This window comes from Pagrus pagrus (genome assembly GCF_965226575.1).
Source record: "Pagrus pagrus genome assembly, chromosome: 22".
Lineage (NCBI taxonomy): Eukaryota > Metazoa > Chordata > Actinopteri > Spariformes > Sparidae > Pagrus > Pagrus pagrus.
The window spans coordinates 9,237,331-9,259,103 of NC_140204.1; the positions used below are offsets into that span (position 1 = coordinate 9,237,331).

The 21,773-nt window shown below is 43.1% G+C and overlaps 1 protein-coding gene across 2 annotated transcripts in view; it reads right to left on the reverse strand.

The window, feature by feature from the left end:
• Positions 1 to 21,773, reverse strand: part of col25a1 (collagen type XXV alpha 1 chain) — a 145,849-nt gene that overhangs the window by 28,113 nt on the left and 95,963 nt on the right. The window contains exons 4-13 of one of the 2 annotated variants that reach the window (XM_084343787.1): positions 21,188 to 21,214; positions 19,304 to 19,330; positions 14,003 to 14,062; positions 12,980 to 13,051; positions 12,304 to 12,420; positions 11,119 to 11,154; positions 4,829 to 4,855; positions 3,481 to 3,525; positions 884 to 928; positions 305 to 331 (exon numbers count right to left, since the gene is read on the reverse strand). In XM_084343787.1, coding sequence (XP_084199913.1) covers positions 305 to 331; positions 884 to 928; positions 3,481 to 3,525; positions 4,829 to 4,855; positions 11,119 to 11,154; positions 12,304 to 12,420; positions 12,980 to 13,051; positions 14,003 to 14,062; positions 19,304 to 19,330; positions 21,188 to 21,214 — 483 coding nt within the window. Of the gene's footprint in view, positions 1 to 304; positions 332 to 883; positions 929 to 3,480; positions 3,526 to 4,828; positions 4,856 to 11,118; positions 11,155 to 12,303; positions 12,421 to 12,979; positions 13,052 to 14,002; positions 14,063 to 19,303; positions 19,331 to 21,187; positions 21,215 to 21,773 lie in introns of those variants that run through there. The other variant, XM_084343786.1, reaches the window with a different exon arrangement.

Consider the following 21,773-nt stretch of genomic DNA (forward strand, 5'->3'; position numbering starts at 1 on the left):
CCCACCCGCCACTGTCCAACAGCAGTGGATAAAGGCACCGAGCAGAATTAGGGAATGGAGAGAATAAGGCTGCTTTTCCTCACTGAGGCTATTGTGTGGGTTCAGTTTTTTTGGCCTTGTTGGAGAAATTGGGTTCATTTTTCGTGACTCACTGAATCACTGACTCGCTGATGGCCAAAATCTCACAGGGGAGTCACCTTTGGAAAGTGAAAGCTGCGAGTTGTGTGAAGTAAAAGCAGACACATGGCGGGATATCAAGACTGATGCTAACAATAATGTTTGGCAATCTGTATTAGCGCTTTACCTTTTCACCTCGCTCTCCCATTTCACCCTGTTGGGAAAGAAAGCAGAGTGTTAACGACAGAAAAGCTCAGGGGGAGTTGGGTTCAGCTGGGGAATTATTGCGGCCACCGAGGGTCAGATTGTATCTGGGGTTAAATTCATGTCAGATTATGGAAAGTCTCTTGTGTTATGGCTGCTTTTTCCCCAGACGGACCCGTCGAGTATCAGCTTTTTAAAGTGGTTTTAAAAAACTTGCACAGTCATCACTGAAAGTTGTCCACATTAACAGACCAGAATCCAAATTATAATGTGGCTTGGCTTCACATTTAATTCAAATGTTCAATTCAAACTCACACTTATCTGGATATCTGGCAAATATGGCTCATGAGAACATCATAATCAACAAAGATGAATGAAAAGATGCTAATGTATGTATTCTGAAGGAGAGTGAAACACAATATAAACAAAATATGTTGAAAAAAATGGGGAAAAAAGTGTCCAAAAGTGGAAAAAAGAGATTGAAAAGGATGAAAAATTATAATATATATGATCTTGATGAAATTATAGGAATAAGAGCACACAGAATATGTGCGCACCAGACCTTGAATCCAGGGATACCGTCCAATCCTGGGATGCCAACATCCCCCTATAGACAGCAATACACACACACACAGTGGCTGTATTCAGTGTGCTGTTTCACCATGTGAACTCCGTTGTCAGGTCAGGACATTTTTTTCGTTAGCTAGAGATAACCTCTAACCTTAACGGAGGTGAGGTCTGTATCGTCGGTACACAGGTGTTATTGATAATGGAGCAGTAGACAGTATAGAAGGAAATGATTCTCCACACGTTCCAGCTAAAAAACTTCAAAATAATGAAACCGCAGACTAAATCTGAAAGTGGAGGGCATAAACGGGCTGATTAAAAGCTTAATTATCTCTGGTTTGGTTCTGGGCATGAGCAAAAGAAGAAAGCCAAGTCCAGCTGATGAATGCCAGCCCGCTGTTAGTGTGAGGCTGAAGTGCTGTTAGACCAGCTTCAGTTTATCTGTTGCCAGAAACAATTAAGCTCCTGATCGTTGCAGACCTACCACATCATTAGCCTTCTAAAAGAGGATCAGCTATTGCTTTAACTGGATGACGCTCATTAATGTAGCCGGATGGAAAATAATATAATCTATTACTTCAGTTCAAATACACGACAATGGGCTGCTCATTACGACCATATTGTAAGTTGTTCTTTCATGTACTTTAACTTCACTTTGTCTATTTTTCTTTCTTGGTTTCTAAATGGGGTTTTTTCCCCACAATTTGTTTTTATTAAAGGAGCAGTATGTAGTTTTGCGGAAGACATTTCAATCAGAATAGAAAGATCAAACTGACCTTAAAGGACAACACAACTTCATAATGTTTTACTTTGTTTATATTTGGCGGACCCTGCCACCGCAGAACAGCTTGTTTATTTTTGCGTGTGTATTATTACCTCATTAATATCGTAAACACTACAATTCTGAGTTTGAATTTCTTCTCCAAAACTACATAGCGCCCCTTTAATCATTGCGGGGTAATCAGAGGATCGCTTCAGCGACACGCTTTTGGCATAAAAGCTGGAATCTCGTATCATCTGTCAGCCCACACATGGGAGTCATTGTCATGATGATGATGATATATTACCATAATGATGATGAAGTCTGATTAACAACTCCTAATCTGGGTGCTGATCAAGTTTACATCAGTGAAACCTCCCCTCTGAGTGAATATCTAACTCAGATCAATATGGTGTCTGCCAGTCAACCTGCCACTGCTGGCAGAGCAGCCTTCACCGCTTTAAACTCCAACTTTCTGCATGAGCGAAGCTTACATACCGTAACGGATTCTGTTTTATAACGGCGTTGCACAGCATTGGAGTTCTATTTCATGGGTGCTGGCAAACGCCACTCCTTACACAAGTATGGAATTAGGCCTTCAGCTTTCGCTGTCTCCAGAGTGAGTATGGCTTTCACTCCCGAGATGAAACTCCTTTACTCTGGTTCCTATTACAGCCATGCGTGCCTCTCTGCTTATATCTCCGCAAATGCATTCTTGAGATTCAAAAGATGGCGCCTCTCGAGTCATCTCCCCATTCATCCTCCTCACTTATACCGCCGTTTATTCTGGAATAAATACGTCTCCTATTCCCTCCCCCATTGTGCAACACCTGCGCTGTGTCTTCTTTATCCGCTTTGAGAATGAAACGCAGAAATGAGCCGAGAGTGCGAGCAGATTCACAGGCAGCTCGAAAACGGCACTCTGTGGTTAAGGCTTGAAGATGCAGCCCAGGGGATTTCCCTCGAATAGGATCGTGGTTTTGAAATTGTCAGAATGCATGGCAGAGCATTTCTAATATGAAAAGTGCAACGCACGGCCGCAAAGACTAATGAAAAGTATATTAGAGTGAGACTTTTGATAGATAAAATACTGTCAGGTGTGGGTGGAGGTTATCGCTCTCAACCTGTTCATGTGTAGTATTTTGTGAGGGATCATGTTGAGGCTAAATTTAGAAGGCTGCTCAATAAAACTAAAACAATTAAGCAATATATTTGTTGCTTCCACTTCAAACATCCCTCTGAATAAGGGAGCTAACTCTTGAATCCTCCATTTAAAGGAGCACTATGTAGTTTTAGAGAAGAAATTCTCTTAATTGATTGATTTTTTTGTCTAAACAAACTAAATAAACAAACTCTACTTTGTTTTCATGACTGTTTCATACTGTTTTATTTTGTTTATATGTGGCGGACCCTGCCACCTTTCTAGCTTCAAATAGTGTTCTGGGACCTTATTTTCCTCTGAGAACAGCTTGTTTATTCAGTTATGGTTTGTATTATTACCTCATTAATAATGTAAATAATACACATAGTGCCCCTATAATTATCTAGATATGTCACTTTTCTCCTTGACAAATAGGATTTTAAAACTGAATAAGATTAAATGATTTGTTCGGATTATTTTACAGCATCTCCCATTTCCAAGGAAAGTAAACTTATAATTTCAAGTTGTTAAAACTTTTGAGCTCTTACAACTTAATTCTAATAGTCTAACTCAGCTTTTAAAATGCACAGTGTAGCATCACTCAGATAGAGAGCTCCAGAAATGTGTACCACAATCATCAATCATCATTGAAAAGTGTTGTTTGTAAATCTCTTTACATGAGTAATCTTACCTTCAGTCCGTCAACACCCGGGACGCCTGGAGGCCCGAGCGAACCCTGAGAAATAAACACAAAGGCCTTTAGGTGTCATTACACTAAAATACATTTTATTTTATATTGTCCTATATTGTCCTTTTTAGGTTTGTCTATTGTTCCCATCCCCACTTTCAGCGAGTACTGTTCACCCGCCGCGTGTTCTGATCTCACGAAACCAGGCCAGAATAAATATTGCATGTCATATTTTAAGATCCACAAAAAAAGTTATGGACGAAACCGGCAGAAGGGCGAGGCTGGGAGTCGAGAATGATCTGTGGAGCGTCGCACTGAGAGAGGAAAAAGTTTTAAAAAACAAAAAAAAAGGCTTCACGTGTACTGCGGCTCCTACAGGATGTTCGCATGTAGATGATTTAGCTGCTGAGGTCGCACCGGGCGTGTTTTAATGAACTCCCACTCTCCTGCGCAGCGGTTTGCTTATGTTGGCTATTTGTGCTTCTTTGTAATAAAAAGTGACTGACTGTTGCCATGGTCACACTTCTAAATGTATCAGAGATTTGTGAAACAATGACGCATCGGACTTGGAGAAATGAAAAACAACGACAATAGTGGGTGTTTGTAATCATTCGGAGTCATTTTTAATATATCCAAAATAGATCCAGGGATGAAGGAGAATCGAAAGTGAGAGTTAATAAAATGTATCATTCCTCCTTGAGCTCAACTATATGATTCACACTCGACTTTTTATCAAACGCCAAGGTGATGAAACTTGGATAACTCTGCTAAAGACACCGGCAGCAGATCTAATTGAGTAGCCTCAGGGCCTGGCTTATGAGTCATTAACACGGCGGTGTGTCATCATTGACCCCTCCGCACACACACACACACACACCTCCCCCCCACCCCTCCTACGCCGACGGGAGGCCTTGCCGACAGATGACAGCGCAGACAGGAAGTGTCTGATTGGGTTACACTGAACAAACACTGGCAGCTACCTGATGGCTGGATATGGCTTACATCTGTTCTCCACATCAGCGCCGCCAGGGACCGGCAGCCTGTATCGCAGCACTCAGCTCCAGGTTCTCTGTTCTCTCTCTCCTCCTCTGTCACCTTTTTTTTTTTCTTTCCCTCCTCATGTTGCCCTCCTCTTGTCTATTTACTTGCCCCGACTGCGGCCCTGTATCACTAATCTCCAGGTAAACGTATTCACCGCCCGGGATTACAACAGAGAGGGGCAGAGAAAGCACCGTGCTGGCGTGTTTCTGATGTCATTCAGGAGATAACTGAGTCACAGAATCTCATTTTGTTTCATCGAACAGAAAAATAAGGTGGTCAGTGGAACAAGAAAGTGATTTTCTGGACTTACCTTCGGCCCTTCTGGCCCCTCAGGCCCCTACGAATGAGAAGAGAGGCAGAGTGTGAGAGAGCAGCGGAACAAAAGGAGTCCATGTCAGATGAAATAATATCATTTCCACAGCCAACACGGTCACAGCAGAGAGGCTGGCAAGATTTGTGCTCGGATTTCATACAGCGAGCACAAACCCTTCAGGCAGAACCGAATCACAATCAATCCCTTGTTTTATCTTTCCACACGAAAAGAAATAATCCACTCTCTCTGTGCCTTCTTTTCATTGAGCTTCACCATTAACATGAATCGCTAATGAGCCCATGAATAAGACAAACTTTTATGTTTTTATCTTTTATGTTGATCTCTTTCTCTATTCGTTGCAGCGGCTGTAAAGAAAAACAAAAAAACGTGTCTTGTTTGGCTGCTCTACATTTTAACTCCACAGCCCGACGCACGGAGAGGTTCATTACCTAAACGGGCCAAAGCTAATAAGTTAGACGGGGCGAGAGAAGGCGCCGCGTCCCGAACTGAGATTTGACTCAGTGATAGACGAGTCTGGGAGGACAGGTTCTATTTTCAACCTGCTGTTTACCGCAGTGAAACCGGAGGCCATGTTGGATCCTCGACCTCCTCCGACAGAAACATGCCTAAAAACAGCAAGACTGCCGCCTGACTAAAATAAGAGCGAGCACGCTGAGAGTTAGCGCCTTCCACGCTGGCCTCACTAAACTATTGCAGCACCCACAGCAGTTCATCAACACCTTTACTCTTGGCTGTTATGACACCTCACGTTGGCCAACACGTCAGCCCAGGATCTACGGTAAATGGTGCGATTTGGCTCATCGCTCGCAGCTGGGTCAAGGCCAGGCAGATCTTATGCCCCACAGGCCCTCTACAACAACAACTTTCCAAAGCTTTATTCATGTTAATTGGCAAAAGCTTGAGATTTTGTCCCCCAATGAGCAAAAGGTTTGTGTGCCTGTTCGCCAAAGCAGCCAATGAGGACACATTCAGGTCTACGTGTTTTACTGTCAGAGCAAATTTTCGTGCAGAAGCCTGTTAGTTTGCCGGTTGCCAACTTACGCCTCGTGGCCAAAGCACCAACAGCTGCCTGGCCCGGCGACAAAAAGAATCATAATAATGACCAATTTTCTGAGAATAAGCTCCATCTTTCCATATCCTGTTTAGTTTTTGTTGATGAAACAAGGCGATCACCAAGTAACTGACGCTCCAAACTTTTCCCATTTACAAAACGAGCCTGTTAAAAGCCCCTGCAGCAACAAGTTCTCACATTTACAGAAATGGCCCACACAGTTGCAGCTCATTTATGGTGCATTCCATCTGCGCTTATAACAAAAACCTCAATGAACAACTTTCATTATCCCGGCCAAGCAAGAAAAAAGGTTTTCCTCCTGCCTGCCTTTAAAAGCCTTTGTTAGCTATCCGCAGTAGGGTTTGGTAAACATCTTTATGGCCCCCTAGGTATGTGAGAGCATGTGCCACTCGCCTGAGCGCTAATTACCTTGGCTACATCTGAGAGCACTCAGGAGCTACTGGCTGAAAAGGAGGTTTTGCACAAAGTCAAGAGCCCTCGAGGAGGTCCTGGCTCCCTTTTTTGCTCTCAACTTTTAGCTCACAGAATTAAAAATCCAAACATCTTCATTTAAAAGGAATTACGTCAAATTAAAGTTGTCATCGTGGCGGCACATCCTCAGCACATCACACCATCGCTGCCTCGCGTTCATGAAAGAAGCCGCAAATGTGCAATATGCACAGGATGCCTATTGACGTCGAGCATCCGAGCACAAATACAAAGCACTGAATGTTCGGCGCTTTCATTCATGTCTCGGAAATGACAGACAATGAGGCAATTGCCAGGTCAATTCCCTCACTCGGGCTCATCCACTTGAGGAACTTCCCGCATGTGCATTTCTCCACGAGAAAAAAACATTTCGGCTGATCAAAGCTACATGTTGGAGCTTCGGAGTGAAGTTTAAGAGCCTCTCCAGCATAACAGCTGTTATTTACATTAAGTTAAGGTACTTTCAGCTTTAAATGGAAATTTTGTTTTTGCCAGCACGGGTCTTATTGTCTTAAGTTTGGCCGATGTAGCGATCGGTTAGCATAACATAGTGCTGAGCACCATCACCGTACAGATTGTGGACATGTTTGCTTTATTTAAAATGTGTACATGACTTTCACTGTGTAAGGCCTCTCAATTACAGGTGCTTTACGGCTAATACTACTGGAAAAGAACCAACAGCTAGCAAGAAAATGCCACATACCACGCAGTTCAGGCCACTCAGCCAACCTCCAATTTTAACTTTAAAGTTTAGTTAGTTAACGCAGTTATTCTTCACCTTAATTCATTCTGATATATTCTAGTTGATCGAGTTTGGTGATTGAATGAAAGTTGTTTGGAAAACCATACTCCTGCTGCAAATAACAATTATTTTAATGAGCAATCAATCCACTAATCTCTATTATTTTCTTGATTAACTGCTTTGTTTGATAAAATGTCTAAAACCCAAAGATACAAGAGAGACTGACGGCAGAGAACGGACGGAGGTTTTTGTCGGGAAAAAGAAAAACGTCAATTTCCGATTGACTAATTAATGAATCACTTGAGCTCTGATCTCAAACGAGAAGTCAGGAAAGCTAGCTACTTTCCGTCTGCAGTTCCTGGTCAGTAAAAACGACCTGATGACCTCAGTATATCTGAAACCCTGCTGTCTGAAGGTGCACTGCCTAAAATTATGCCGATAAGACCAAGGATGAAAAAAAAAAAAAAAAAAATCTTAAAGATCTTTCCTTCTTTCTTCTAAGGACAAACAGATTTGTTCCACAGGAAAAAAAAAATCTTTTGCCCATTGATGTCAACATTTGCCACAACATTGTTCGAGTCCACCGAGCATGTCCGAAGCCATTCACTCACATCTTTGCTCCTCATGTTTGGCTTCACATTCAAAGGAAACCTAGTCAAGGACACTGAAATATTAAAGGTATGTCCTCATTATACGGGCACATTTTGCCAATTAGATCCCTACATGCGCGGCTGTCGGGCGTTGAAAAAAATGTCTAAGGTGAGTCACTGGGGCATTGTGGGTAGTTATGGAATATGAACAGGATGTAAACGGGGATCAGCGAACTTCTGCAGCACGACTGGAAACAACACCAGAAAGCAGATGGAGGAGGTTTTTCAGTTATGGATGGAACACCGCATACAATACACCACTGGTTTCCATATTTAGTCTTTTTGAAGCAAAATCAAGCCCTAAATGAAAACTGTGTGCGAGGCTGCAAGCCACCTTTAGAGAGCCGAAGACCCCCTTAATTTACCCCAGAGAGACCTTATGGCTCTGATGATTCTGAACGCAGTCCTGAAAATATTTCCCTTTTCCTTCTTCTTCCTCTTCTTCCCACCTCCCTCCCCCTCTTCTCCTCCTCGTTGCTCCACGAGAGCCTAATCCTTCTAACCAGCACCATATGTCCTGGAAGGCTGCTGGAAAACTCTGGAATCCACTTTTGCCTCTTTAACAATAGCATCTACATCAAAAACGCTGAGCTGAGTCAAGTGGGCGCGAGCTCCTCGAGCACCGTAAAAAGAAGCAAAAGTTAAGTTAAGGAGCGACCTCGAGATCCCTGCCTCTGATCTAAATCCTCTCAGCTCGCTGCACAAAGTGGAGCCTATCAGTCTGGTTGCTAATTCGCATCTAATTCGTATTGATTTTCAAAGGCCAATCAAGGGGTGTGGACTGTTGCTGTCTTTCTGGATGGAAAATATCTTTTTCTTCCCTCTCCAGAAGTTTAACAGCTTAAATGACCATTTAAAGAAGCTCTCCCCTCTAATCCATTACCTTAATCTTTGCTTTTTTTTCTTTCTTCACTGAGTAACAAACACCCCATTCGTTTGGCCGTAAACAGAAGCTCTGAAACTGTGCGAGCGGCCATGTCTCGTCTTCTTTAACCTCTGGGACACGCTCATCTCACGCTGCTTTACAGGGGGGGGATTGATTTCCAAATGATGACATTATTCCTTGTTAAAAGTACATTAGTGTCACGCTGTGTTTGTACTCGTGAAATAGTACGCCTTATTTCAAGAATTACAGTGAGCCGTGCTTATTTTTTATTCCATGCGCTGCGCTGGGCCTCTGAGCTCATTTCGACTGGGATTCACCATTCATCTTTCCGGAGCAATGCTCCTGCTGCTGTTGTGTAAGCACTGGAGACTTATGGGAACACACCTGGGAACGCTGGGAGATCTATTGAAATGATAACATTCATGACAGTGTGAGTTTTTTAAATGAAACTCTGCTGCTTAGACAGCTACGAGCACGGGGCGGGGGGGGATAATGTAGGAAACATGTAATTAAATACAACCTCAGCGATATAAAAGCGGACAGGACAGCGCGTTAACTGACCCAGAAACGATTCACCATTTTTCACTTAAAACTCCTCTTACTCCCGTCTAGTTAATGTGCCATTTCTTTCCAATCCGCCGACTTCTTCCTCACCCTGGCAGAGGTCCGAGGAGATGCAATCAGAGATGAAAGCGCGGGATAGCACCTCCTCTGTCAGCTTCGCTCACCCTCCCCTGCACTCGTGAAAGCTGACATCACCGAGTGTTTTTTTCGCATGTCACGTTTTTCCGTCCTCGCTCTCTCTGGAATTTGGCGTGACCTGTTCGATGTAGCTTTTACGAGGAAACTTTAATCAAATGCTTTATTTGCTGAACACCACAAGCAGTATCCAGTTGCTGTTAACTGGAACAGCTTGCCCCTACTGTATAAGGGGTTTTGTGAGAGAAGACAAACATTTTTGTAGGCTATCATAAAATGTGCCGTTAATATTCACCATAGTACTCATAAACCAACTTATGAATATCCCGTAAATTAGATGTAGGTTTGAAAGAACGTTAAAAATGGCAGTATCGCTCCGTGATTGCCTTATTAGTGAAAAGCACAAGATTAAAACCAATAAACTCTGTGGAAGAGCGAAATTGAAATAGTGTATTTGTGATAGGGAACCACATTTGGTTGGTAAGCAAATTAAATGCAACCAGGAAAAAATAAATCACAAGACACATTTTTACCAAATTAGAGCGCCGTTAAAGCAACTTTATGAGTTTAACGATGGCAATCATGCGGAGAAGCCAAGACCACGGCAGAAAAAGATATTTGAAGGTCTACAAATGACATTTTTGTGTGGACAAATCACTTTTTAAAAATAATACTTCCTCAGAGCTTGTAGAAAGGTGCAGAATTAAGGTATCTCTTTACCTTAGAAGCATTATTGTGATTGTGAGTTAATCATTTTACAATGTTTCTCAGGTCCAATGGACAATGACTGTTGGTGCCAGCTTCTAACAAGCTTTGTCAGCCAATAGTAAAACCTTGTTTGTATCACGTGGCATCTGTTTCGTCAGCTTCAACAGTCTTGGTAGTTGAACAAAAAGTTCGACGGTATGCTCCCGGCATACTGTACTGCCATAATGTTAGCTAGCTAGCGTTAGCTACATTAACCTTAGCTACCCTCAGCAACATTTATGTTAACTCGCTAGTGTTAATGTTAGCTAGCTAGTGCAAGTGTCAATATTTATTTGTCATCGATCAAGAACACCTTTATGTGAAATCCAAAGTCAAAGAATTATTCAGCGACTTATTAAACAAAACAACCGGCCTGGAGAGGAGCCATTTCGAAAAAGCTTTGTTATCTTTGGACTCTTTTTCTTTTGCGTATCAGATGATATTTATAATGAAAAAAAGAAAAATAAGTTAGAGTTAGACGAGAGGACCGACAGACCGACTACCTCCAACACTTAGCTTGGCTTTGCTGAGGCTGGAAACAAGCTAGCTCTGTCCAGAGGTAACAAACTCTGCCTACCAACACCTCTGAAGTTCACTAATTAACAAGATATCATTTGCTTCATCTGGACGAAAACCAAACCATAAAAACGCTGTGTGCTGGACTCCTTCTTGGCCTGCTGCAGTAACTTCCCAGAATCTTTTCATCACTGTCATCGCTTTCATTTTGGCCAACTCGTCCCTTACTACACTAAGCTTGTTGTCCCTCAAGGTTGGGCACTCTCTGGATCTCAGGACCACACAAGCTTCTCCACCAAGACAAAAGTGGCAATCCACAGAGAAGGCTAAGCTAACAAGCTACAAATTATACCTTCATATTATTATTACCGATAGAATGGTACCAATCTGCCCATATTACTCTGAGAAAGACAGAACGTGAAGGTCCTTTTCCCGAGATGTCCAACATTTTCTTGATGCTAAATTGCAAGAAAAGTTTGTGCTTACCATGAGTCCTGTGTCTCCAGGCTGCCCCGGATCACCCTAGAGTAAATACAAAACAGTAAGTTAAAGGAAGGAACAGTGGGCTATGTTTCCTTTGAAAAGTTTAGTGAATCATTCTAGAAAATAATCCAAGTCAGATGAGTCAAATATTAAGGTGGAAAACACAGCGTTCTCCACATTACAGTTGAATTCTCCGTTTCTATTTCGTCCTTGGCCTCTATGGTGTACAGGGGCCATGCTGCCAAGTAGAGCTCAGCATTGTTCTCATATACCAAGTTGGCTGGGAGGCTTTTATCATGCTGTGGCACCTGTACCCTTCACCGTCTCTGGCCAACAACCTCGTTCAAGTCTCTGCTTTCGGTTCAGGGCCTGGCTCCCGCCGTTCTCAGGGTACAAAAGAGACATAATGCCCCGTCCAGGTTTCCGTGCCAAAGCCACGCTCGAACATTATTCCATTTCTGCCTCTTTGTGACATTTACAGGACGTTTCTTGCCACCCTCCTTCTGAGCGATTCACGGCAGGGGAAATAAATCATGAGAGAAATAAAGCGCCCCGGCAAGAGGAACTTCATTTCTTGGAAAAAAAAAAACGCAACGACTATCGCAACTGCAACTGGAAGGCCTGAAAACAATAATCATCAAAAAAACTTGGAGGGAAGCAGATAAACAACACTTGATATTTTTGCACTCCCACTGTGAACTCTGCCAAGACAATAAAGATCAGCTGGAGCCCCTCGGAAGGTTTTACGGCTGAACATAATTGACAGGCCTTTTCTGTTTCTTCTTTCTCTCACAGGCAGAGTTCACATAAATTAGTGTGATGCCAGTGACAGGCTTACAGACATGGAAAATGTTACGTTATAATGAAAAACAACCAAGTGATCGTAAATCCATACAGTGAAGCCTTCTCCTGGGACCATATTCATGTTTAGCTAAAGACATTAGGGCAATGAACTGCAACGTAGCTTGTCTAGTCTTCATTAGAGAGGTTTTCATTGCGATAAACCCTCCCGGCACTGAGTCGGAGAAAAGGAGCTGAACTTGTTTTACTCTTAATGGAAACAATGCAGTGTTTTTTAAAGGAAAAATGCACAGATTTTTGCTGATCCAAGGCCACTTGACTGCTAAAGAAAATCTTTGCTCGACTTTATCATACTTCCTCAGATGGCAGGTGGAAATCAACACTCACTGGTAGACCAGGTACACCTCTGGGCCCGTCTTTCCCTGTGTCCCCTGGAGGCCCCCTTGGCCCAGGAGGGCCCGGTGGCCCCGGAGGCCCAGGTGGTCCTGCTTGCCCTTGATCTCCCTGTGTGACGAAATAGCACATTTAAACATCATTAATCTGTGCTGTTGTTGGATCCACTGAGTCTGGAGCCACTGTAGTTAAATGATAATGAAGAGAGAGTAGCAGAATGGGCTGCCTCTACTCATAACATGGAGGAGAGTTTGGGTCTAATGGCTACAGCTAGCATACAGAAGATGGAGCCGTAATGTATATGATTTACAGTTGAAACAGTAATCCCCTAAAATGCATGCATTCCTCAGTGGACTTAATAAGTTGAAATGCATTAGGCATATTAGAGCAATCAGGGCGAAAATACACTGAAAATGTGTGGTCCATTATTATACTGGATTACAAGAAACTCTAAGAAAATATTCTGCAATCTATCTTGCAGGGAAAGTGCTTTCAGTAGTGCCAGGACAGTAATTCATTTTACCTTAATAACAATAACAGAAACAGTATAAGAGTACTTATGACAGGTCTGTCTAGAGGCTTGCATGCAAACTGTAGAGTGCCCAGAGAGAAGTGACTCGGTGAGACTTGGCACGATGGACAGAGAGAAGAGCGAAGACACAGCCACTACCTTAATGAGCCGCCGCTTTATGAGCTGCTGGTCAGCGGAAAGAAAGCCATGATTGATCTTAGGGAAGACCATCTGAGCAGGTGTGTGAGGTCAAGAGGTCGTAGGTCAGAGGTGAGAGAAGGTTGAAGGAGGATGAGGTCCCAGAAGGAGGAGGAGGAAGAGGAAGGCAAATGCAAAAAGAAACAGATTTTGTTAGAAAGGCCTGTGTTCACGAACCCCAGTCCAGCGCCTTCACAGACGGGGGGGGAGAAATCCACAAATCCACACTTTTCCAGCAAAGAGGTGGTTTTGCTTCGGAAGTCTGGGCTTTTTTTTTTGGGAGCCAGGGCCCATAATTACCACCTAAGGGGTGCGAGGGCGCCACAGCGGGCTCACAGTCCCCTGAAAAATGGGAATTTCTCCTCCTCTGTGAAAGCGCTGTCATCATTTTCATTGCGCCTGCTGCTCAGTCAGACCCCGGGAGCTGCACACACCGAAAACTGGCGTGCTTGACCTTCTGAGTTGAGGTTGATTCCTAACCTTGTTCCTTTCAATGCATGCATTATTCTGCTAGTGTCCATTGGTATTAAGTGGCTTCATCCATCGCTGAAACCATCCTGAAGGATTTGTGGTGAACCATGGGCATGAGCTTTAGCAAAACATTTTGCCACTTCGGTTCATCATCATGTCCCTCTTGGAATTCTTTCCATTTATTTTAACATCAATGGACACGAGCCAGACCATGTCTTGGTTTCAGGGTGCTTCCTCCAGTCAGCTGCATATTACAGGGCTTTAGAAGGCCACCTATTCTTTCAATGGGGAAACCTGGCATGTAGCATTCAACCGAAATCTCGGGTGAACGACTGGTAGGGGGGAAGAGGGTAATGATTGACTGGCTGAGATTAATTAGATGGGTTTCTTTCCTGTGCCCAGTCCATCATCGGGCTTTAAGAAAAAGCAGCCGACAGTGATTCATTTACTCCCAGTGTGTGCTGCTGCGGAGGGGTCGGACTGAGCGGCTCGGCGGCACCACCACCGACAAACCTTGACAGTCAGGATCTGATTGCTGTGCAAAGCAGCCAGCGTAGGGAGACCAGGCAATCCCTAAAGGGACAAACAGCAGAACATGGCACAACACACGCATGACATTCAAACACTGGGTGAACAAAAACATTTAAAGGAGGAAGGAGATAAGCATCCTACTTCTGCATATTCATACACAATTTGTGAAACAAGCTGTTTAATATGTGAGATGCTATCTCTAGATTTGAGGGTATTTCTTGAGCGCCAACATCCATTTAAATGTCAAACAATTAGTTTTCGAGGACATGACGTTTCAAGCCAGACCTAAACAAACATTTTATCTCGCACGTTCATCATTTAAACAAGTCTAAGTTTACTTTCCGCCATGAAACTGCGTGTACAGCGGCACTGGGACCGTCCTGTGTGACAATGTCTAAGCCTAGTAACCATTTCCTGTTGTTTTCTTCCAAATATACAGATAGAGCATTTGTTGAGATGACTATCGTAAAGCAGACTGCGAGCTACAAAATGCTGGTAAATTGAGACGCTGTATTGTTCATAGAGTTTTGGCGAAGATCAAGGGATCGTGATGTTCGCTGGAAATTCAATCAAATGGTCTCCAATTCCCTTGTCAGCGATGGTCGTGACAGATGTGATCTGCTCATGAAAGCTGAATGAGAGAAGAAAGCGTCGGGCCTTGTTCTTGTTAAAAGAAGACAAGGGTTTATAGTTGGACGCTAACTTTAATCTGGAGCCAGAAACACTGACATATCATCGGCTAAACATGTTTTTCAATGTTATACTCAAATAAATGCTATCCATTAAGTCGCATTCACTATCGTTAATCATCCTTTGTCCCTTACTTAGACATATACATGTACATATTTATTTCATTGCGCTTTGTTGCTTGCCTGTCAAACAAGGTAGTGACGAGTCTTTTACAGTCATTTTCTCCGTATAAATGTCAATCATACATGAATCGGCCATTCCCAAAACCCCTCCAGCTAAAGCTAAGTCGAGCACGGCATGTTTTCTCAACAAGCCTATGTATTTATATGTATTTATATGTATTTATACTCTGCATTTTGGAGGGTAGTGTCTTTTTTCCAGCCTTTCCAAAACCAAAAAGAAAAAAAAATTTAAGGGATGGATTTAACAGTTTGTCTGGTAATGCGAGCCACATTTTGTTAGCATGTCGGGCTAACTAGCTTGCTACATCCAGTACTAACAAAGCTTTTATCCAAACCAAGGGGCATATAATCAACTGGGTTACGGTCCAAAACATTGTGAAGAGCACATGTGCTTTGAAGCAGGCTATTTCTTAGGCAGATCCTGGATGCTATCAAATTTTTAGCTAATGTCCTGCATTACACCCCAATAACCCCGGCCAATCTTGCCCAAGATAGCGTCACGTTTGCTCAACCCATCAGCTCATTATCATCTCAAAGCTTTTCCTCTCTTCGAACATTGAAAATGAACACATACTGTTTAAAAATATGAAAATGCACGACGTAAAAGGTGTAGCAACAATAGCTATAGGGGGGCTGGATGTAGCAAACACTCAAATGTAAATGTTTTTAGCTCGTGTGTAGACGAGCATGCAAAGATTATGCTGCATGTTCTCTTGTTTCTTGCTGCAGGTTTTTGCTGCTAAATTGTTATTGTGTTGTATTCCCCCATTATTTGGAGGTAAATCTTGGATGCTATCAGAGCTTAAGCTAAGTTTTGCTCCTCTGTAAAAACATAAAGTACGTCTCAAAGACTGGCACACCAGCATAAACATGCCCTGTAAAGAGATCCATCTTCCTCTGTGTTCAAGTTGAAGATAAAATCTGGCCTTTCCAAACACGGCTTTGGTGCCATCCCTCTGGTTTCCCAAAGATAATTCAAAAAGCATGCCTCATTAAGAATATGGCTTTCAAGGCAAGCCGGTTTAATTCAGCCCTGCAGCAGAACGGAGCGATGGATACTCTTACGCTGCAGACAATAGCTGTGCTGTGTGTAACCGGGACTGAAGTGCAACTATTTCTCAAGTTATGTACAACCTCAAACATCTTGTACACAAAAAAAAAAGGAATAGAAAGTGGATTGAGGCTGGGCAGGAATGGACAATGCAAAGAATCTAGGCTTGAAAATACAGCGTGGCGCATGTGCATGTTGTTTCCTGGGCTGTTTTACAACCGCTGGAGACACTGGAGAGAAGCTCCACAGCATGTTGTCAACCTCACTCACAAACAAAATGTGTGTATAAAAAACTAAATGATTGTCTGACCAGAAACCAGTTGTTTGAACTTTCTCTGCAGGAGAAGATTAAAAAAAAAAAGCAGAAAAGCTTAACTAGGTGTGGGTAAGCGCTCGCCCTGCATTTCCTCTGCGCTGATGTCTATGTGTGAGAATGATAATGACATGGCGGTTGACAGAGAATCCTAACCATCCACAGATTGCTTTGTTTTGCTTTTCCCCTCCAAAACGGATGTTGGTTATTTGGTGAGGGTCCCTATTGCTATGTGTTTGCCTGGAGCAAGACGAGTTCAACTGTAGTAAACAAAAAGCCAGATACGAGGACAATCAGCAACAGCCGTCATAGGACACTGGCCAGAAACAGCATCTCCTCGACCACACCAAACACACAAAACATCCCGAGCAAATACAGGCTGTGGCATTTTCTGAATATCTATATGTGGAATGGATTACCAATACTGTTCACAGATGGCTTTAATACATTTAAGAGAGGAATAATACATTCATTCGAAGCCACAGATTTGGCATCCATCCGGCGCATCAAATCTATCTCGACTGAATGTCATTTTAAGGCTTCTGATTTCATGCGCGCACAGTCGACTGTAACGCACTTCTTTGTTCACGGCTGAAGAATCAAATCCTGGAAATTACATAATCACAGCCTCTTTATTTTGGAGGAACATTGGCAAATTGGCCAAACCCCAAGATCTGAGGAGTAAAGTACTGGACAAACAAGAGCAGATTCTTTGTGAAATCTCTCGAATTTTTCCTCTGACCGACCCAGGAATTCACCAACCTTTGCGTGACACCTGTAGCCAGTACCATCCGTCAAAAAGACCACACAGCTTTCCTCGGTGATACTTTTAGCCAGTTTGACTCCTGTTAATTATATCCCGCCGGCGGAGCTCGAATGGTGGCCACACATTTGTTTGTCAGAACTGAGCCAATTTATTATTTGCTGCTTGGTTAACCTCTGTGGCCTTTGACCCCGAGGGGGCGACAAATGGCCGACCCTGACATGTGGGTAGCAGGCAGAGGAAGTGTGTGTGTCTGTGAAGAAATTTGGCCGGCCATGTGGCAGCTCTCACGCCATCTGTGGCCACAAATGCTGAGTGGGTTTTGATTTGACCCTAGAATATAGACATACACATGCAAACCCTGTCCTTTAAAGGGGCACTATGTAGTTTTGCAGAAGAGATTTTGGTGGCAGGGTCCGCCAAATATAAACAAAGTAAAACTGTGTTGTCCTTTGAGGTCAGTTTGTTGATGAAAACAAACAGGGCTTGTTTATTTAGTTTGTTTAGGCATAAAAACTAAACAAAGCTATGTAGTGCACCTTTAAATGACATTACATTTAAATCTATTTGGCAGACTGTGATGTGCAGAGGACATATTCTCCACATGCTCTGTTTTCATGTACCTCTACAGGTTAAACAGTCAATACTGAGTATGAAATGAGCTTCATTCCCAGCAAGATAACTAAAGTGAAGGTCAGGCAACACTTGCCCTGTTATGCCTTCATTCCTTTCATAGCTGATCCACTACATCTACCTTCTGATCTAATGTGCTACACGTCAATATGCTATTGCGGGGAGGTAATGTGATTGCCTGTGACCTAGACTGCTTTCATGCCACCATAGTCCTTCATATGTGACTGCGAGTGCGTGTTAATTTGTACCTTTTAGGGGACGATTTTGCCGTAATTGGGAGTTAATGAATCGCTATCTTGAAGTGGACAGTTAATTTATTTACTCTGCAAGACAAATAGGGGCCTGGCTGGTCGCTGGTACAACTCTGTCAGCCGCACTGCTGTTTGCGAAGCGTAAATCATTTAACTGATGGAGACAGATGACTCCATTTCCGAGGCTTAAAAGGGTACAAATTATAGGCAAAACCCAAGAAATTCTATACAAACTGCAATAGTTTACTCCAGTCGACTCAGCTAGAGAGCAAAGACATTTCCCTTCTTCCTGTTCGCAGCTCTTTGCAGCTATAACAACTATCCGATACTTCTGATATCATTAAAAATTAACTGAGGATATCACACAGCTGGAAATGTATAAAGAGCCACAACCTCCGTGAACTTGGCTGTCATTTGACTATGAGGTAACATAAGATGTATCTCTTTGAGACCGCTAATCAAATTTCACAGCGAAGGTCATTCGTATTGACTTCCAAATCGTAAGAAACGCCGTGCTTTGACGTGCCCGGAGGAGGGCTGACATAGTTAATTGGCGAAATACTAACGTCTGGGAGGTTACAGGTTTGGGATCAGATCCACTTGGGAGATGGCTGGTGCTCTGGTGGCAAGACAAACCTCCACATTGTTGCGCTCTCCTGTCCTTGTGCTCTAACCTCTACGTGCTCTCTGCCCTCACGGAAATCAATTACAGGCGTTTAAGGCGGCTTTGACTGCACACAATCTCTCCTTGATGACGACAGCTGACGTGAAAAGTGTGCATGCATACATGCGTCCCCCAAGTTAATGCAATCTACTTTAAACAAACCTGTGCAGTCACAGTCTGCTTTTGCTTTTTTCCCAAAGAGGGCTCATTTTTTAACCATTATTCGAGAAAAATGAGGGCGCGCTGGCTGCTAGGTGGAGATAGAGTAATTCATTTCAGAGTCTGTCAAGCACGGAAAAGCACTCACATCATCATCATTTAGAAGCAGCACTTTTATAGAAATGTCAAACTACAGAGCTGGAAATGATTAAAGCTCTGAATGCGCCATGTCACGTCGAGGATTGAAGCGAATCAGGAGTAATTATAGACAGAGCTAGTTGGCTTTTGATTATAAGCTGAGATTGAGCAGATATCTTCTGCTGATGTGCAAAAAAGCTTGTACTTCGAAGATGAGAGGTGAAAAACGCTGCGCCTTCCAAGGTATCTTGCACGTTTGCCTGCCCGATCTCGATGTAGAAATAAGCAGCGCTGAGATGCTTGTTGTGTTTGGCCCGATGGGAAGAACACTATCCCAGGAATTTCATGCATCTCAAACCTTTTGCCCACAATTCTGCTGGGGGGAGACACACAGTCACATTCATCAGCTAATCACAAGAAGTCGGAGTAAACCACATACCCGTGGTCCCTGGTCGCCTTGATCCCCCTGCAGAGGGAAAGAGAAGGAATTTGTCTTGAAATGCAAAGGGTCGGACACACACACACACACACACAAGTACAGTGCTAATACCAAGCTGAGACTCACGCTGAAATCACCGAGGCGTAACTCAGAACACATTGATAAAGAAAAATAATACAGGAACCCGCAACTATTCATCGTGGTTAAGAATAAAAATCACTTATGATAACATGGACTGACATGAATTGGGTATGAGAGAGAGGGAGAAAGAGAAAGAGGGAGAGCGGTGGTGGTGTGAGGTTTGGTGGGTTTGGTGAGGAGGAGGCGGTGTGAGGGGGGGGTGAGTGTGGGCGAACTGCGTTGCCAGGCCAGATTTTATGCCCCAGAGATCTTTGGCTTTCTGCCTTTTTTGGGGCTAGACCTCTGTGGACGGGGCACGTTCCCGACGGAGTAAAACGTTTTGAAATCAACCTGCGTGTGGAGGACTGTGGGTTTATCAGATGAGGGCGAAACCGAACCAAAAGTACACTTTTGTTTAAAACAACTGAAGGACGACCGAACGTTGGACACTGGATATTAACCTTAATCCGTCTGAGAATCGGATAACTGAACGCGCCTGACGCTCTCTCCCGCTGGCTGAGGTGCAATTTAGCCACAGCGGTAAAATGAGCCGAACAACTTATCACACATGGATGGGAACTTTGCTCAAACAAACTTCAATGTAATGCCTGAGCAATTTCAAATAAAACAGCTCCTGGTATTTTTTTGTAATTTTCTCATTGGGCGCTCGTTCCAAAGCCGGATTTAACGGGGAAACACTTTTGAATGGCCACGCTGATGCACGCTGTATTCATCTTGGGTGGGAGGCATGAACACAGTTGTTTTGTATTTCATTAAACTACAGATGAGCGGTTCACATGAGAGGCATGAACATGAATCTAATCAGCAGCTATTCAGGATCATCACAAGGGATTTTTATTTTATTTTATGTGTCGTGTTTTATAGAGTATAAAATATGAGTAAATACTTAATCGATGCATTGCTGGCCTGTAAAACAGAACACATCTCTCCCGGTAGCATTTCAGACGTAAAGTATTTCAGTTAGGGATCTCATGGTTTTAGTCCTTCAAAGCAAAGGCACGGCACACATTTGTCCCTGAGTTCCTGCAGACGTATAAAGAGACAGCGTGGTTATTTCGTATGCTCCACTGCTGTTTTATGGAGGAGTGCTCAGCGAGGCATTTAAGGGCTTCGACTTGGGCTCCGGCTTTCAGTCATTAATGTTCGGTGCTGTGGATTTGTGAACAACAGGAGAATTTAAATATTCAGAGTCCCAGACTTTGGGTCAGGAGGATGACTTGCATGTGAATTATTGCCGCAAATGCAAAAAGACACTCCGTATGGACAAATTAACTGTGAGTAGAGGAAAAACAGATTTGTTTTTTTTATGTCTGGCCGACAGAATGTAGGATGGGGATGGATGTTAAAGACATTTCATCATTCCTAAAGGATAGTTTTACATATTGGTAATTTTATGAGAGTGACAGGGTTTGGTAGTAATGGATTGATACCCCTCTCATGTCTGAACAGTAGGCCTGCAGCAGGTTGGCTTAGCTTAGCATAAAGACTTGAAACAGAGGAAAACAACAACAACCTTCAGACACCTTTGCTAGTCGTTTCCCAGTCTTTGTGCTAATCTATGCTAACCGGCTGCTGCCTCTATCTTACAGAAACAGTATGAAAGTGGTGACAATCTTTTAACAAGTCACGCCAAGAAAGCAAATAAACCTGTTTCCAATAATGTTTGGGAGTAGTTGAGCAAAATGTGCAAGTAGATCAACAGTATACCAAAGAATATGTCAAAGAAAATATCAAATTACTCACCTTTTCACCCTTCGTTCCTGGAGGGCCCTACAAAAGACAAAAAAAAAGGATTGTTAAACTTTTTCACAACACATTAATAGGAAGAAAACTACAAATTATGATCTGTAGTCCCTCTGGTGCTGTGACACACTGATAAGAGACAATACACTAGAACAATTGTAGCTAATAAACGAACAGAGCTGCTCAGTGAAGATCATGAACTTGGAGGGCGAAGGCCAAATCAAAAGATGAACAAATAGAGTTTTGATGAAATGAACTTTGGCCACTTTTTGACATCTCAGCGTTTCAGCCTGTCACAGACCTGGTGCCTTTTGCACTGTAGACGGCAGGGCTTGTACAATTAAAACCAAAAACAGGCCCGAATCAACTCCATGTTTACTTAGATGATCAAATCCAGCAATCTCCAACTAAGTATTGGCAAGCATGTTGTAACAATGTGCCCCGAACAAGAGAAACACCCCCCCCCCCCTCTTCTTTAACAGCAGTTTTTTGTGAGGCAGTTGTTGCGTCCAACTTCTGTCAGTCAGCGAGGAGGGGCGCCTGGGTGGGCTCTGTAAAAGATCATCAGTGAAGTCGAGGACTGGAC